This window comes from Triplophysa rosa, linkage group LG22 (genome assembly GCF_024868665.1).
Source record: "Triplophysa rosa linkage group LG22, Trosa_1v2, whole genome shotgun sequence".
NCBI lineage: Eukaryota > Metazoa > Chordata > Actinopteri > Cypriniformes > Nemacheilidae > Triplophysa > Triplophysa rosa.
This window is the reverse complement of record NC_079911.1, coordinates 5,553,512-5,571,814: the sequence shown is the minus strand read 5'-3', so window position 1 is coordinate 5,571,814 and position 18,303 is coordinate 5,553,512. Positions and strand designations below refer to the sequence as shown.

The 18,303-nt window shown below is 38.9% G+C and overlaps 1 protein-coding gene across 4 annotated transcripts in view; it reads left to right on the top strand.

The window, feature by feature from the left end:
- The first annotated feature begins 7,140 nt into the window (after nucleotides 1-7,140).
- rc3h2 (ring finger and CCCH-type domains 2) overlaps nucleotides 7,141-18,303 on the top strand; it is a 32,111-nt gene continuing 20,948 nt past the window's right edge. For 2 of the 4 annotated variants that reach the window (XM_057320852.1, XM_057320853.1), the window contains exons 1-5: nucleotides 7,141-7,396; nucleotides 10,786-11,089; nucleotides 11,245-11,362; nucleotides 15,442-15,678; nucleotides 15,978-16,153. In XM_057320852.1, the coding sequence (XP_057176835.1) occupies nucleotides 10,859-11,089; nucleotides 11,245-11,362; nucleotides 15,442-15,678; nucleotides 15,978-16,153 (762 nt within the window). In that variant the 5' untranslated portion in view covers nucleotides 7,141-7,396; nucleotides 10,786-10,858. Of the gene's footprint in view, nucleotides 7,397-9,566; nucleotides 9,702-10,785; nucleotides 11,090-11,244; nucleotides 11,363-15,441; nucleotides 15,679-15,977; nucleotides 16,154-18,303 lie in introns of those variants that run through there. The other 2 variants (XM_057320850.1, XM_057320851.1) reach the window with 2 other exon arrangements.

Sequence of the window (18,303 nt, the reverse complement as noted above, 5' to 3'; positions counted from 1 at the left end):
GTGTCTGTTTGTGACCAATGAGTTACTCAATATTGAACACATAATGGCCCGGTTTCACAGACAAGGCTTAAGGCTAGTCTCAGACTAAAATGAATGTTTGACCTGTCTTAACTGAATATAACTTGCCCAGAAATATCTTAAAATATATCAGTGCCATTGTTTTGTCTCAAGATGCACACCATTCATGTGTTCTTCTAAGGCATTTTTATAAATGCGACATAAATATCTTAATTCAACTAAGGCATAGTACTGGTTCAAGCTAAGCCGTGTCTGTGAAACCAGCCAATATGAGTTACACTTGATATGAATGTAGCCTACCAAAATGGGTAAAAAAAACTTTTGGGTACACAAAAAAAGAGGCTAGAGATTTTGTTAAAAAAAAAAAAAACTTTTAACCAACTGGTCTAAAGGTGTGAAGTACAAGCAGGTGGACCAGTCACAGGTGTAAAAATACATGATCCATCACATCTTGAAATACTCCTTTGTTGAACAAAAACCGTAATTTTAACAAAAGGTATTCTTTGAAACCTAAGCGCATTGTGAAATGTGAATTTGTGCTGTCTTTCTTTAAAAAACTATTATGCAAAGACATTAGACATTTTAGGCATCACATACATGTATACCAAAATTGAATGTTTTTAAAATTGTTTTATATTCTTAACTGTAAGACAATCAGAAGGTGTCCATGCATTTAATTCTAGAAACAGTTACTGTATGGTATACCACAGCACCTGATATAAATGTAACCCATTGAAAAGTCCTCTATATAACCATAAATGTATAAAGAGTATGACATTTGCGTGGCAGGCCAGTAGCTTGGAGATAAAGTAAATAATACAGGCAAATATAATAAACATGTACTATACTTTATTATAATGAAATAATACAACTATTACAGTATTGTAAAATACTCATACTAAGTCATACAAGATGCTTTAAAGTGAAATTCCTGGTCATTCCTGGTCACTTTTGTTATTTTCACAAGTTCTTGGTCATCATCAGATAAGAACACTTCAAAAAATCACTGGAATAAAATGTACAATATATAAACATGAAATTAAGGCTTAAGGTAAATTAGGTTTATTGTAAAGTAAAACATTTGTTCGCTTTCATGCGGTCCTGCTTGACAATTATGGCCAATGAGGTTTATGCCAAAACCAAACTGTCCTGGTTGTTGACGCCATTCTGATTTGATCTGTTGGCCAGTGAATGCAGCCTGATAGCCTGGTGTGGACTGAAGAGGAGTTTGGCATTTGGGGCCATTGAGGGGCTTTAGCAATCTGACCTGATCTCTGCACTGATCTGGCGGTCATGAGGAGAAGATGACACTAAGACATCCTGAGAAACCTGTCTAAATCCAGAATGAATTTTGGATTGCAGCAGTTGATGTCTTGCCCCAAGACCATAGTCATTGTATATTTGGGAATGACATTTACTGTTTTTCATTCGTTTTATTATTTATTTATCATTACATGTACTGTATTCTATATGTACTGTGCACTAATTTCGTGTTTACTGCCCTTTTACATAACTCAGAAGTACATGGTACATAGTAATCCTTGAAATAAGGCTGGTGCTTCTTGCTATGATATACAGTATGGAGCTTATTTATTCATACATGGAACATGGGGACGGGTGGGAAAAGAATGTTCCACAATGATGATTGAGAAAACATGCAATTTATCACCACCCACTGTCCAAATTCAAAGCAATGCTCCTCCCTCACAAAAAAGGTTTCTATAGAAACTAATTATCCAAAAGAAGCTTTTCTTTTTTTACTTTTGAAGAATCGTCTATTCTTTCAGGGAGACATGATTCTTTGAGAGGGGATGTGTAGAAATAAGGCAAGCATAAGACTTTCCATACCACACCCTGAAGCTTAAACATACACAATATGCATAATGCCTCAAAAACCACTTGCACATATATGATGCTGGTTCTTTTTTTAGCTTTTGTACAGGTTTGCTTTAGCTAATGAATGTGTATGCCAAAGGCAACACCTGCATTCTGAAGTCATATGTTGGTGTCTGTGTATTGGATGAGTATACAAGTCTGCTGAGTGAATGAAATTATGGATTTCTGCCGTCTCATTCTCAATAAGGGGAAACAGACTTTTCATTTTTCAGACATCTCTTTCTGTATTTTCTTCAGGAATTTCTTTAGGGGTCCATGATGTTGAATGGAGTTCATAGTTTCCCAATCCAAGCTGTATTTCCCAAGTGTATTCAATTTTAGGTGTGGTGTCCCCCAGGGCTCAATACTTGCACCTTCATATTATTCTGAATTAATGCAAAAACAAAAATGTACTTCTTAGCCATGCAGGAAAAACACAGATCTACCAAACAAGCAAAATAATAGTCTTTGAAATGTGAAATGATCAGTTGCAACAAAAATGTCTTTCAGTGAAATAAAAACCATCATTTTGAAATCAGAAACTGGTTTTAATAGTCATATTTAAGCAACTAAATAAGCCAACAGTCATGATGTGTCATTATATTCCTGTTATCACGTCTATGTAAAGCACTTGGAATTACTATTGTGTATAAAATGCTATTTAAATAAACTTCAAACAAGTGATGAAATATAAACAAAATAAGCTTGAACATATCTTATAAAAACTGATAATTCCACCACTTAACCATAACCAGCAACTATACAAACACTACTCACCAAAAATGCTCTGTCCATTGTACATTGCTGTATCATCATTGTCTGTCTGTCAGCTGGGTGGCTTTGACAGTAAAAGTGCATGTTAAGATCTTTCCTGTAGCACTCAAGACTTTTGTACACACACCTGTGCTTTACTTGTTTTTGGGTCTACTCACAATTCTACAATTTAGACTAAACGTGTCTGTGCAAAGTTATGTCTACATAGTTTTAATAAAGTAAATTTATGCTTTAGACTAAATAAATCCTCTCCACTATCAAATAACTGTGAAAGAAGCCAAAGCATCAAGCTTTGTGTGTAAAAACTATTGCAGCAAATATACATAGTTTATTGAATTAAACTTTTGTTTGTCTCTCTCAAGTAATCTATGAAGAACCGATTTACAAATTTATTATTATTATTTACATTATCAAGGCTTGTTTTTAAGTAACATTTACCATATTTTATAAAGTTCCTCCTATTTACATAATAAAATGTAAAGTATAGAAAAGGCACAAATATAAAAAGCCTATCAAGATTACTCGAGATATAATACACACAACATTTACAGTAATTGTAACAACATGTTTGCAACAAATATTATATTAAGTCAAACTTTCTCAAAATATCAATAAAAAGACCAAGACCAAGATGCCCTTATGAACTATTGACATTATAAGACACAGCTCTTTTCTAATATGATACGCAAGAGTGAAGCAGACATTTAGGAATCATGTGAATGCAGCTCATTTAAAAACTTTATATGAAAGATCACAGGTAGGCTAAATGACGTACACTACCCAGTGAAGCAAGCAATAATTAATAAATAATATCATTTGTGGGAACAAACAAGTCCATTTACTGCTCAGATACAAGAGTTTCTTAAATGCGTATGTTCATAAAAGTAGACAATAACACAGCTGAGAAAGTCATGAAATGCGACTTGCAGAATTTGAATAACACACAAAACCCACAAATTATTGTTGCTAAGGGCCATTTAAGCCCTTAAAAACCATCGGGGTTGTTTTCCCCACCAGTAAGATTAGCACAGGCTTACTAGAAAACAAATATTAGACGAACATACGCACAGTCTAGACATACAGTATACCTACATGTCTGGGCTCAACCATTATTTCACTTTGTCAAGAAAATCATGGGTCTTAGCTCTGTTTTATTGCACGGCTCGTTTGAATGCTTGATTCTGATTGGCCAGTCGCGACATTTGGAGGTTCGTTATTCCCAGATAACAACCTCTCGAAACTAATAACACACGGTAACCCGGATGCAGGAAATCATTTTGACAGGTTTTTAAATATAAATGTGTCTTTTAATAACATATACGACATTATGTTTACAAATTTGTATAAACTACATTGCCTGTTCGTGACATTTGAACGTCGTTTCTTACCTTAGAAATGAAAGTAAACAGCTTTTCCTCACAGAAGGTCTGCATTCGGTAAAATGAGCTAATAAAATATTTTAAATTCACATTTCATATCCAGTTTTTTCTCGTGTGGCAAGTAGCTGTGCAATAAGCGGGATAACGTACAAGCAGCCGGCTGTTATCGCGAAATAAGCCCCTTCAGTGTGATACAAGATCACACTGTCGGGGTTTATTTCTGCGATAACAACCGGCTGCCTGTACATTATCCTTTACTTTAAACCTAGTGAGCACCCTAGCTATACAACATTATATACCTACAGTAACTGACTATCATAAGTATCATGAATGTTTCCAACTGGCTCAGATCCTAAATCAAAGCTAAAGACTGATGATTCTCTGGGAACACAATCTTGTAAGGCGCTTGCCAATTTGAGGGAAAGAGGTGTTTTTATCCCAATTTGATCTTAAGAAACAAAAGTTATGGTACAGTTGGTGTCAGGTTTTATTGCTGGCCTGAAATATTTTATTTAATTGTGATTTTTGCCTATTTTTGACATATCTGTCTTTCCTCATTCACTTAGATATGACTCCCAGAAAGGGACTTATTTTAGTTCCTAAAACTTTCAGCTGCTTTCCCACTTGGCAAACCTAAGCATAACAGACATCGGGACACCAAAATCAATCCCATAAACACAAAACACCACTAATACCAGAAGACTCACTGACAGCCATATGTCAAGATTAGAGATAAATGTCGTTGAATGCATGCAAGGAATTAAAGAGATCTTATGGTAATTTACCCATGTCACTGCACAACCTTCTGATCAAGTTGTAGGTATTGCACACTTCCTCTGATTCTCTTCAAACGTGTGTCATTAACATTCTTGAGACATTCAATCCTCGGACTGATTTCAAGAGCTCTATAATTATCTCTTTTCCATCTCTGAGAAATTCTGCTATTTAATGACACATTGTGGTGGAAATTGCCGGATAGCGAAAGTGAATGTGGTCACGAGAGCGGGACAAACAAAATCCTTAGCCTATATTTACTTATTAAATTACAAATCCCACATTGAAACCTACAGATACTTTTTATCTTACTACTAAAACAGCAAATTTAATTCAAAGGGCTGAAACATTCACTGTTACGTTGTTTTCATAAATATTCTTGGCCAAGCATGTCAACAAATAGCCTAAAAAATAAACAAGAAATCAATTATTTAGTGATACAGTAGTTTAATATAGCCTACACAGATTTGTAAGATAATGGCCTTACGTACATTTGTAGTAATTTGGTTGTTTTTTTAGTCTGAAAATGAAATCCAAAGAGCATTTAAAAGAAACTGAATGCAACATAACGCTTGCATCACATCTCTTGAAAATGAAGCTGCAGTCAATAGAGCGATAAACGCGGACGAACAACGCCTCCTTGTGTCAACGCGTGGTTTTTCATACTACGCTTGTGTATTGATTTGAATGTTAGATTATTCATTAAATGTATTAAAGATGTGTCATATGGTGTAGTAAATGATAAAAGCACTGTTTTGTTATTGCATATCAAGAAAACACAGGAAGACCTCAGATGCAAAGACTTAAAGTGCAGTTTGAGATTTTCTTCCAAAATGTGATTTTTTATCAGGCTCCTGTGTTTAGGTTCAGTGTTTTCACTTGAATTGCAACGAATACGTCCTACTTGCTATTAAAGTGAAATAACTTTTAATATAAACACCCGAGCCTGATAAAAAATGATCATTTTAGAAAAAAATGTCAGGCGGAACTTAGAGGTTGTTTGCATCTAAAGTCTTCACATTGTTAGGATTGAGTAATAATGCCGAATGGAAAAGTAAACTTTATTAACTGAAATTATGGCGACCTGTAGGTATTTTTTAAAGCACCTGTTGCACATTAATATAATTGTTATACGCTAGTGAACAAATATGTGTACAAAATGACTGCAGTGTCATTTTATGACCAGAAGATGTCGCCGACATCCCTAGAAATAAATGCGTCTCGTTCACGATACTAACGAGTGAATGGGGTAACGTGTTAACATGGCGATGTGCAAGCTGTGTGACTTTAAATGCGACATGCAAGTATGTCGTTTGCATTTTCTTCTGAACTAGAACAGTAATGTTAAATACCTTTATCTCCCGCTTTTTTGTAATATTGCATTTTATAATACAAATACATTTGTAATAGGCTAGATTTAACCTCAACAGCCAACAAGCGTCTGTAAAGATAAGTCTGAATTGTCACCCTGCTAAAAGAGGTTAGGGGGTTCTCTTTGATCACGAACACCTGCTTCTGTAGCTAGTGCTCCACAATAATGAACTGAACACGCAGCAGAAGCGCGCACTAGTGCTCGAGACACCGAATGACATCAGACTGGTTCTAGAGAAATCACAAGAAACTCTCCCTTACAAATGCCCCCATCTGGGTTGTAAAAATGCCTTTTGGTTAAAGGATTCTTTCATTGTCAAAAGTAAAAAAAGACTATGTCAGTAGATTCCCATGAGGATGCATAGGTAAATGAACCTATTGGCCATCAAATTTTCAAGTGTGCAAATGCGATCTGATCAAACACGGTCAGAATTAGACACAATCCAATTGCATCTTCTAACATTCACTTAAATAATTGCTGTCTCTTTAAAACACATGCAGCCCACGCCTCGAAAAGCGGCTCGTTCCGGCTTTGCCCCTTTACATCTGTATCCCTGCCCCCTAGATGAAAATAGTACCGTGCAAAATATTCGACAACAACAACCTACGTCCTACTATGTTAAAACGGCACAATGTAAGTATCTATCCGAGACATTTAAGCGCAAACAAGCACAAGTGAAGTTCTTTTCTGTCCGCGTGAATACGCGGCGGAGTGATTTCGGGTCTCAATCTCACTGGTGGACGGATCGTGAAATAACGAAACATACTATACCGAAGGCGGGGGCGATGAATATATTTAGGAAATGAGAACGTTGCTTGGAAACCTCCCAATAGATAGGGGTGGGCTTATGAATATTAATTAAATAACGCACACGTCATATTGCTGCCTTCCAATGCCACATGCTTGGTCATGAATATTCAAAGTGCAAGACGTGATCATAGTGGGATTGGTAAATTCGTTGACGGCTCATGGGAGTGTACCTGCCTCTTCAACATGTCGCGCTGTCAGGGAACGCGCTCCCAAATTTCTGGAAATGACATCCGTGATTTTATGTGATGTCTGGGCGGAATGAAAAGACCGCAAAAACCTGGAAAAAACAAGTTCGGCTCCCATGTGAATAACTGCATGCGATGAAGAATTTGATCTTGACGGTGAAGTGCACATAAACTATGGACGGTTATGATGACACTCTGTATCGACTACGGTAAGCACGAGTCGCGCGTCTTTTACAGTATTGATGATGATATGGAGCATAGTGCCGGAGGCGCGCGCTGCTTTTGAGATGTGCGCGAGGAGATTGTGCAACGATCTCTATAATAAACGTATTTTTAAACTTTGTTTCTTATTTAAACAAACATCAGTCAGTTGCAGTTGCATGTCGAAATCAGCCAGTGATCGTATGTGGAATTCAATAAAAACCTCGTGCTTTTATTTCACTGTCAAAATGAATGCTTAATCGAGAACAGTTAACGCCTTTATGTTTTGTTTTTATAAGACTGTACACTTGCCAAGAGTCCGTCCAACTAATGCTTAAGTTCACCTGCACGAGACAAGTTTTAATAGGTGCGCAAAAATCTGTGAAGTTGCACAACATCATGAAGCGCAGTTGGCGCTCAAACAAGCTTCCGTGTTTTAAGAACAATTGTCCACATTTCATTCAAACGACCCACCCAAAGCAATTTTATTTTCTATTAGTTTTTTTTTTTATCACAGCAGTAATGCTTTATGGTTGCTGGCAAGGATATTGGTGAAAGAAGTCATTTTATAGAGTTCGATAAAAGTTTCAGCTTCATTATGTTTAGGCAGTAGTAGTAACCGTGTTGGCAGACAGCCAGCACAAAATAATAAAAAAATGAAATGATGAAATACAATCTGAGGTTTAAGTCGGTTTGGTTAAACTAGATGTGCTTCGTAAATTAACAGTTAATGGCGTAAATGAACAGAAATTACTTTTTTTATTACTTAATACTTAAAGGCCCGGTTTCACAGACGATGCTTAGCTTAACCCAGGACTATGCCTTAGTTAAATTAGAATATTTAAATCGCTTTTATTAAAATGCCTTAGATAAAAACATTACTGGTGTGCATCTTGAGACGAAACAATGGCACTGACATATTTTAAGATATGTCAGGACAATTTATATTTTCAGTTAAGCCAGCTCAAAGTTTCATTTTAGTCTGGGACTAGTTTTTAGTTTTAAGACACATTTCCTATTTTTACAGTAAGCAAAGTCTAAACAGCTTATTCTTATCTGTTATGCACACAGTTGAACTTGAACACAATACACTCTCACTAAAGAACTCAAAATTATACATTTTTTGATAATCTATGACTTATCAAGTAATAAAAACTGACTTAATTCATTATTAATTAATAATTAGATATTTATGACTTATAAGTCTCTATAACTTTTAGCATTTTTAATTTTTGCAGTTTTCCAATGTATAATATCCATAAGAATGTGTAGCTGTTGGTCAGAGCAAAACGTGTAGGAAGGAAAGGGGGTGTAACATGGGGCTGACAGGGACTGGATGTTCCAACACTGGGGTCACAGTCTTGCAGAAATGCACTTAAAGAGCCAATCACAGGCAGCCTTTGAAACCCCATCTCGCAACACACATGCACTCACACTTGCACTCGTTACACCCGCAGCATTCCTAAAGTTCAGATTGTGGGTCTGTTAATATGTTGGAGCAAGTGCTTTCCATGAAACACAAGAGACGATCCATAAGACATGCAGTGACCCCTGGTAGCCAGGTGCAAGGTGTCAAGTTTATGTCCTGGGTTGAGTTTTCGACTTTGTGTAATTACGTGTCATAAACTTTATTGAAATATTTAATTGACATTTGCTTCACATGCAAACATACCGCTTATGATTTTATAATGCAAATTGTATTTTATAGTAAATCTTTTTTATAGGGTTAATTATAGTTACAGTATATGAACAGCTTTTCCTGTCTGACTCATTTATGGTCACAAGACAGTGAACATTGATTTCCTGATCTTATTTGCACTGCACATTTGAACTTGTTTTTAGCTACGGCACTTTAAAATGATTTGTTACATCACAATTTGTGTGTTGTAACATACAGAGAAGTTACATGTCATTTGTAACACTATGTTTGTGTTAATACAGTAGTTTACTATGTACAGTGCATGTATGTGATCTGTGTAACACGCTGCTTATGTTCAAAAACACTTCAAAAAGTTATTATTCATATCGTTTATTAATGCATATCCAAAATCACTCGCATGACTCGTGAGGGTGCACGTGCACATAACAGGATTTCCTTGGGCAGATTCCACCCAGCGTGACCATGAATCACAGGATCACGCCCCCATAGACCCCGAACCCCTCGCCGCAACTATCTTCAGACCCGAGCAAACTTTCCCCACGAACACGTTTGGTCGCACGCGGTGTTAAATTCAGCATCAGCGTGGAAATATGATTCACGTGAGCAGAACCCAGCCGGTCCGTGGATGTTTTACACACACTGTCACTTTCATGGTGCGTAATTGCATGACATTTTTACTGTAAGCGTAATGACTTAACTTGTACTTTGGCTTTTACTTTATTCTTACTCAATCTGTACTGTTAATGCACTGTGTAGTATTTTGTATGCGCTGTGCTTGTATTGTGCATTTGATTTTATATAATAGTGCAGTTTTACAGTGTGTACAAAAATTCATTTTTTTAAAAACCATTACAAAAAAAAAACCATTACAAAAAACCATTACAAAAAAAACGTATATCTAATGCTAACCGTATTGTAAAACTAACCATCTTGTGCAATAGGCGTTTAGTCTTTTGAAGCTGTAATATTATATGATCATTTTGTTTACCTGTTAAGCTCTGTTGAGAAGATTTTTTTCATGACCTTAGAAGAAAATTAACTGATGAAAATGTTCTTTTGTAAATGTAGTTTGATGAATGAAATGTGGAGTGTGTGCTGAAACGGTGTACCCTCATGGCCACTTTCATGAGTCTCTCTCTGACAAATGATTGATTCTTAACAGCAGTTGAGGCACTTTCTTAACTTTGCATGTCATGGTAGATTTGATGGGAACCGACAGGAGGGGTTTGGTTAGCAGGTGCTAAAACAGCAGTTACAAGACAGCTGACTAGAATAAATCATTTCTTTCATTGCTATTTAAACAACAGCTGCAAAAATCCCACCAAAAATAGTTTCAAATTGTTTAAATCTTTTCATATATTAGTTTTTGCTGTCTTTTTGTGTGCAACGTGTTTAATGTGAAATTGAAATGCATCACACTGAAGAAGCCTGTTTGTACATAACGTATCTGCTCCACTTCCTGTCCCTGCAGGAAGTTGCTGATAAAGAGCAAGACAGGAAAGATTCAAAGACAATTAGACTGATAAGAGAGAGAGGTAGGGGTTGAGCGAACGGAGATGTGAGGAGGTGTTTATTTCTGGAGCTCGGATGTGACGACAACACGAAATGACATTAGAGAGAAAAACAAACCTTCAGCGAAGAAAGAAATCAGATGTAGTTGAATGGACGTTGTGGTTTTGTTTCAGATGAGGCATTAACAGTTCTTACATTGTTCGCACATGTTCTTCTCCGCTCCAGGTGTGTTTAAGGCGCTGGGGCGTGGTGGCATGCGATCTACCTGAGCGTGTGGGCTCCACCTGGAGGTGACAGGATGCCGGTGCAGGCGGCACAATGGACCGAGTTTCTATCCTGCCCCATCTGCTACAATGAGTTTGACGGCAGCGAGCACAAGCCCATCAGCCTGGGCTGCTCGCACACCGTCTGCAAGACGTGCCTGCACAAACTGCACCGCAAGGCCTGTCCTTTTGACCAGACAGCCATTAGCACCGACATCGATGCGCTGCCGGTCAACTGTGCCTTGCTGCAGCTGGTGGGGGCGTCGGTGAGTGGGGCACGCTGGGAGATTGACTTTTCTGTTTTCAATAAACATCCAAATATGCTGTTTTGGGTTTTGTAAAGATGCTGGAGTGCTGTTTTGTTGGTTCTTATGCAAATATAAATCTTTGACATAGATGGCGATGTCTGTTTTTGCTGCAGGTTCCAAGGGGAGAGACTGTAAATGTGGGCGGTGCTGAAGACACAAGACATTATGAAGTGTGCAGGATGTGTGTAGAGGAGCTGGCACTGTATCTCAAACCCATAAGCGGAGGGAAAGGTGAGTGTTTGAGACATACGTGAGTCATAGAGGTGCATCATTGCTTTGATGTGATGAAAACCATAACTCGTGAAGGGTGCTTCATTGTTCGGGTTTGTGGCCGCGTGAGCTCGGGTTAGAGGAGCACAAACATTTCCTGTTGTTCTGTGTGTGTGTGTGTGTGTGTGCGCACGCTTGTTTGATTTGTTTGTGGTCGGAGATTTGTGAGTCAGTGGGAGAAAAAAACAACAACTTGAAGGTCATTGCTGAAACAAAGATTGTAGGTATTTTATAGAGTAGATGAGAATCGCAATGAGAAACAATAAGGGGCAATTTCACGACCATTTTAGTGAGTTTAGTTTTTCAGAGCAAAAACCTGCTGCTTGTCCATATGCAATGTTGTTAAAACAGCCCCAAACAAGTTGTTTGTGGACATTTTCTTATTAAACATAGCATCAAACTTTTTTGGGAACCGCTAATACTTGTACTCCCTAAAACAGTGTAGATGCTCTATTAAAGGGATAGTTCACCCCAAAATTCTGTCATCATTTACTCACCCTCACGTCATTTTAAACCCGTATGACTTTCTTTCTTAGGCAAAACCCAAAAGAAGATATTTTGAAAAATGTAACCAAGCAGACTAGCGGGAAGCAAAAGGCTAAAGCTTTTGAATGTCTTCATTGATGAGCTTTGAGTTTATAACAGCTCTTCTGCCAAGCCTCTGCTATTATGTAGTCATAAGACTTATTGGATTTTTACCCTCAGGATATTTATCAAATCATGGAAGCATAAATACATGTTTAAAACCAAGATACCAGTCGATAAGGATAGCCTGAGAGATTAATGCCTCACTGTCATCCCAAAACTCAGATGATTTACTTTTTATATAAAAGACTTTACATTATTTAGAAAAGATCAAACACAAATTCAATTTACAAAATGCACAAAACACAATTTTACACCATCAAACATCAATGCATACATGCCTAGTTAAAATAAGTCAGAAATCAAGAAATATATTGAAATAAAATATAAAATTACTATATATTAAATTGTAAGTATGAATATAACTGAATATATGAGAATATGATTTATATACTGTATATGACGTCTGACAACTTGTTTGTTGTAAGTAGTGTTGCTTTCGTCAATGAAAATTATGACGAAATATGGTCGTCAATGAACCTTTATCACGTGACGAAAACGAGACGAGACGCAACGTAAATGCTGGTCATGTGACGATGACTATAATTAAATGTATAATGCAATATTGTTGACGAATAAAAACGAGACTAAATGTGGTTTACAAAATAAAAACTATGCTAAAATGTCTCTTCATTTTCGTTGACCAAAACGAGACGAAATGTTATAACGTTATTTTGTCTGATGCTTTAACATAGATGCGGAGCGGAATCCTGTTATTTAAATGTCATCTGGCTGTTCTGCGTGTCTGAGTGAATTATGTGCACAGTTTAACATACAACAAGAGTGATGGTCGAGTATTTATCTGCGTCTGCACTGTATGAGGATATGAACACATGAACTTCATCTCCAGAGTTGTTCTGAGAGTTTATCTTACGAGCGTTTACTGTTTGAGTGAAGCTATCGGCAAACACAAAAACTCAAGCATCTAACCAAAGACCCGTCAAATAAAAGTCCCGTTAAATTGAACACTCCGACAAAAAATACTTTAGTTAACTATAATATTTTTAAACCTCTCTAGCTCCAGTGCTATGTGCAAAAAAGTCTGCATTAATTTACTGCATTCTGTATGCTACTACAGGGCACTGAGGGCAGTCACTCTTTTCCTGTTGGTTCTTTGCAATGCTGGCAAATGTAACCTTCCAGTTGACTTGCGAAATCACTTCCATTTGTTTTATTAATAAAGGATATTGGAAGTAAAATCGGTCTGGGTATTGACAAATACTTTGATTTTAATAGTCACACAGCAAGAAAAAGAAAATTTGTATAGGAAAAAGATGCATCGAGAATCGTTTTATCATCGCATCGCAGCCCTCTGAATCGTAATCGAATCGCATCGTGATGTGCCTAGAGATTCCCACCCCTACCGATGGCCTTAAATTCAAATCAGACGTCTTCCGTGCCTGGAATGGATGTATTCTGAGTTTATAAGGTAACAATAATATAATAAGATAACCTTGTTTGAAATGGGTTTGGCTAAAATAAAATTTTGGTTTCGTCTATACTACTAGGTACTTATACTGTATTGACTGGGTTAAATAGAATTGCATTACTAAAAAGAGACTAAAATACAATTTTCATTGACTAAAACTAGACTAAAATGTCATCAGTTTTCGTCAACTAAAACTAGATGAAAATAGTCATGGATAATTCTGACTAAAATAAGACTAAAATGCTCAGACTTTTAGTCGACTGAAACTTGACTAGACTAAAAAGAGTATGAACGTGACTAAAACTAATAAAAACTAAAATGACAGCTTGACACAAAGACTAGACTAAAACTAAAATTAAAACAGGCTGCCAAAAACAACACTAGTTGTAAGGCCCGCCTTTGAGTAGAGTGTGTCACTTTGCGGCCCCCCAAATAAGGATTAATAATCGTAAATTTATCATTTTAAACCAAAAACATATTCTGTTATACAACGCTGGAACATCAATTCTTTTGGTTGGTGGTCTTATTTTTCTGATGTTTGATTGCATAAAATTTATGATACATTTCTATCATTTATAAAATACCACAAAATCTGTGGCCCCCCTGGATCCATCTTGGGGCCCCCGGTTTGAGAACCACTGGGGCCTTACAATGAAAAAGTTCGAGAACCACTGCTGTAGATCACTTTTATAATACTTATATGAAAGAGCATTTGTCGTTTTCATTTATATGCATCAGTAATATAATCTCAATCTTATTATCGTAATTTTTGTTTGTAGTTCAATAAGAATATTTTCATATTAAACAACCTTGGTTGTTTTTAAACGTGTTTTACAAATAAATTTGGATTGGTTAATTATTAGACCTTTTTAAGAAAGTATGCTTCTGGCATAATTCTGGCTTTTCTCAGTTAGTTTGGCACATTAATGGTAATTTGACTTTAGTACCAAAAAAGGACTTTTCGTATTATCGTGTTTCTTTGGACATCTACCACAATAATGTCATGTTTTTAGACATGCACTATGGTAATACCACAGTATTTTTTGAAATAATACAATGTAAACACCATGGTACTGTGTATGAATATATCTGAATATGAATATGCAAAATGCTGCTATAAATGTAGTCACGTAGTATTCAGTGTACACAATGTATATTTAGCTAAATTTATGCAAATATAGTTGGTGTTGTTTGTCCTGCCAAAATCCATTCAAATAGGTTGACAGCACGGATTTGTTTGGAACTGTTGAGTGCTCCATAAACCACGTGACCACACGCTGGCGAGATCGAGTGTCGTAACTCTGTTTTTCAACGGCTCTGGGTAGGGGTTGATTGAAATGTTATTATTTTTCAATATTCATGACAACACATAATTGTAAGGGTTGACATAACAAGAAAATACACTTTTTTTTCACAATTTTATATTCACTGTCAAACTGCATCCATGTGCAAATGTCAGTACCAATAATACTAAATATTGGACATCAGAATTGCCCTTATACAGTATCTGCCGACCTCTACTGGTATTACCGTCTGACATTAGATTAGTTGTTTACACTTGAAGAAATCTTTTTACATAAACTACAGTGCGATTTTGCGTATTGTAGCCAGCTGAATTCTTACAGTCTGCTGTTCTTGATGTTTGCATAAATGTATTAAACCAGGGGTTTCCAAACCTTTTCATTCCTGGAACCACCTAGAGATGTAAAATCTTTCTCAAGACCCACGTAAAACATCACACCTTCCCGTTTAGCTTTTATTTTCCAAGTCATTGTATTAGTGAAATAGAAGTGTGTAATGGCAACACCAAAATACATTACGGAAAGGTGTCAAAACCTTTTACATTTCTAGTCATTAACTAAACTAATCTCCACTGTTTCTATGTCATTCACCATCTTATTCCACTGTGTGACCCACGGTTTTGTAAAGCTTTGTATTAAATAACTCACGTACCTCTGGCACACAGGTGTGGTTGCGGCACTCAGTCAGAGCGCGCTCAGTAGACCCATGCAGAGGAAGCTGGTGACCCTTGTGAACTGTCAGCTGGTTGAGGAGGAGGGGCGCATGCGGGCGATTCGGGCGTGCAGATCTCTGGGTGAGCGCACAGTCACTGAACTGATCCTACAGCACCAGAACCCACAGCAGCTCTCCGCCAACCTGTGGGCTGCTGTGCGGGCACGCGGCTGTCAATTCCTCGGACCTGGTGAGCCTATGATTCACTGTTCAGTGTTTTTTATTGATTGTTGATTCCACCTTTCTTGATCAATTTGGCTTCCACTGTACGCTTATTGAAGTGGCGACTTAACAAAAGTTTGGGATGAGGATGGTCAAATGTGTTCGGTTGTCATTGACGATCACTCATAATTTCACAGATTTTTTACATCTGGTCTGATTTTGAGTTTTGCAGTCTGAGAACATTCTGCATAAATTCATTCTTCTGACATCGCCGATGGCATATTAGTCTCAGAACTGTCTGTGTATTTTTCTCCGTATATTTCGCAGCCATGCAGGAAGACGCTTTGAAGCTTGTGCTGCTGGCTCTAGAGGATGGCTCGGCTCTGTCACGGAAGGTTCTGGTTCTGTTCGTGGTGCAAAAACTGGAAGCGCGGTTCCCTCAGGCCTCAAAGACCAGCATCGGACATGTAGTTCAGCTGCTGTACCGCGCCTCCTGCTTTAAGGTCAGGTCGAAAATCAGCTACACACGGTGTCTGCAGTATAACTGCTGCTTACAGTGTTTCATAAAATGATATGTCCCAACTTCATATACAAGGGGTTGATTTTAATTTATTTGTTTATATATGAAAGTCACATTTAGAAAGTTTTGTATCGTTTAATTTGGCTTTTTTTAAATAATACTAATATAATATAATATATACAGTATATGGTAGGCTTGTTGCGATAGTCGGTGTCACCGGTGATACGCGGTTTCCACCCACCTACCAATTACATCACTTGTCCACCGCGGCACCGACCCCCACCGTCATTTTTAATTTTTATAGTAATAAATCACTTAGTTTAGTTAAAGACCAAACTACAGTTGTGCGGCTGCTGCATTCGCAGCAAAGATCAGCAGCAGGAGTTAGTTCCCTATCGATACTTCACTCGTACTGCGTAGCAGGACGCTATGGGGAAAACTCATTTTTCTCCGATGACTGAAGCTTTTCCAATAATGCAGTGAAACTGCACGGCCACTGGTTTGTGAAAAGTCAAACTTTAAACCAATGGCAGCAAAGCTGCACGGACCTATGGCGATGGAGCCCGCCAAAGGGGGCGGGGCTTATAGCTATATAAGCAGACACATCGCCGCAGTGTCCTCAGATCTCTTCTCCTTCAGCGACAACTCTACCTTCACTACTCGAGACTGATTGCTTCGCCGTCGAAAAGCACCTGCAGCGGATTCGACCTCCTGCTCAGCGGCTTCGCTATCCAGTAGCGCCGGTCATTTCCCTGCCGCCATCCGGCGACTCTAAAAGAGCATTTTTCTGAGCAAATTTCCGGCGGCGTTGTAAAATGCCGCGCCATAATTGTGACTCTGATATTGCTGCTGATAGTCACGGCGAGTGTCTCATGCTTAGGGGTTTCCCACGCCGAAGAAGCACTCAAAGAGACGGAATGCTCTCATTGCAAGAGCATGAGTCTCTCTGCGCTCGCGGATTGCTTTCTTTTCAGAGAGCGAATCCGCTCCTCGTGCCCTCCCGCCTTCTTCCTCGTAACAAGTTGTGAGACGAAAGCAGCGGGGTAGAGGATCTAAGCGCTCGGATAAGTGCAGGCTCACGCCGTCTCTGCGTGCCTCATCTTCTCCACGGAGAGATGACTCGCCGGTTCGTTTCTCTCAGCCTGACCAGCGTCCCTTAGCCTCAGCCAGTGTGATATGGTCTCGTTTGGCGGAAGCAAATTCGAGGAAGCGAATAGTGGCTTCAGACGCGGAGGAGCTGTCGGGCTCATCTTGTGATCCCCCCCCAGCGAGACCAAGCCAGGTGTAGACCCAGAGCTTTTCCGGGTTCTCACAAAGGCTGTGGAGAAGCTGGGCTTAGAGTGGTCTTCTCCGGAAGAACCCGCTCGTGGTCGCCTGGATGGGTGGTTCCTGCTGGTGCGCTGTCAAGCCCCTCGACAGCGGACTTCACCATTCTTTCCGGAACTTACCAGGTCATGGCACGCCCCCTATTCGGCTCTTCTACGACCCTCTTCTTCCTCTGCTCTCACCATGATTGAAAAGTAGCCCACCCGTCTAAGCCGTGTAAGATGACTTCGGCCCTCGCTGGACGCTCTTTCTCGCTGGACCTCCCTCCAAGCGAGCTTTTTTCAGCGCCCAAGCACCCCGTTCTGTTCTGGGTGCCGGGAAAAGTGTGTGTTTATGTCATGTTGTAAATGTCGGGCCCGTTCTAGCGCTCTGTAACCCGCAGTTTTAGCGGAAAAAATAATAAAACACAAACTTTGGCAGAAAAAGAACAATCTTCCTCTTACCACGGGAATCAAACCCCCGCCAGGTGGTTTTCCCCCGCAAAACATTCAACCCCTTGCCACACGGGCCGAGGCCTGGCAGGCCATCCCCGGGGTATCGGATTGGGTTCTGGGAGTAATAGCGAGAGGCTATACACTCTGGTTCTCTCGCAGGCCCCCGTGTTTTCGCGGGGTGCTTCCCACCCGAGTGCAAGGCGCAGACGCTCACGTCCTGCGCACAGAGGTGATGAACTTGCTGGGGAAAGGAGCCATAGAGACGGTTCCCCCAGCCCAGGCCGAGTCAAGCTTCTACAGCCGCTATTTTCTCGTGCCAAAGAAGGATGGCGGTCTCCGCCCCATCCTCGATCTCAGACTTCTGAACCGCGCC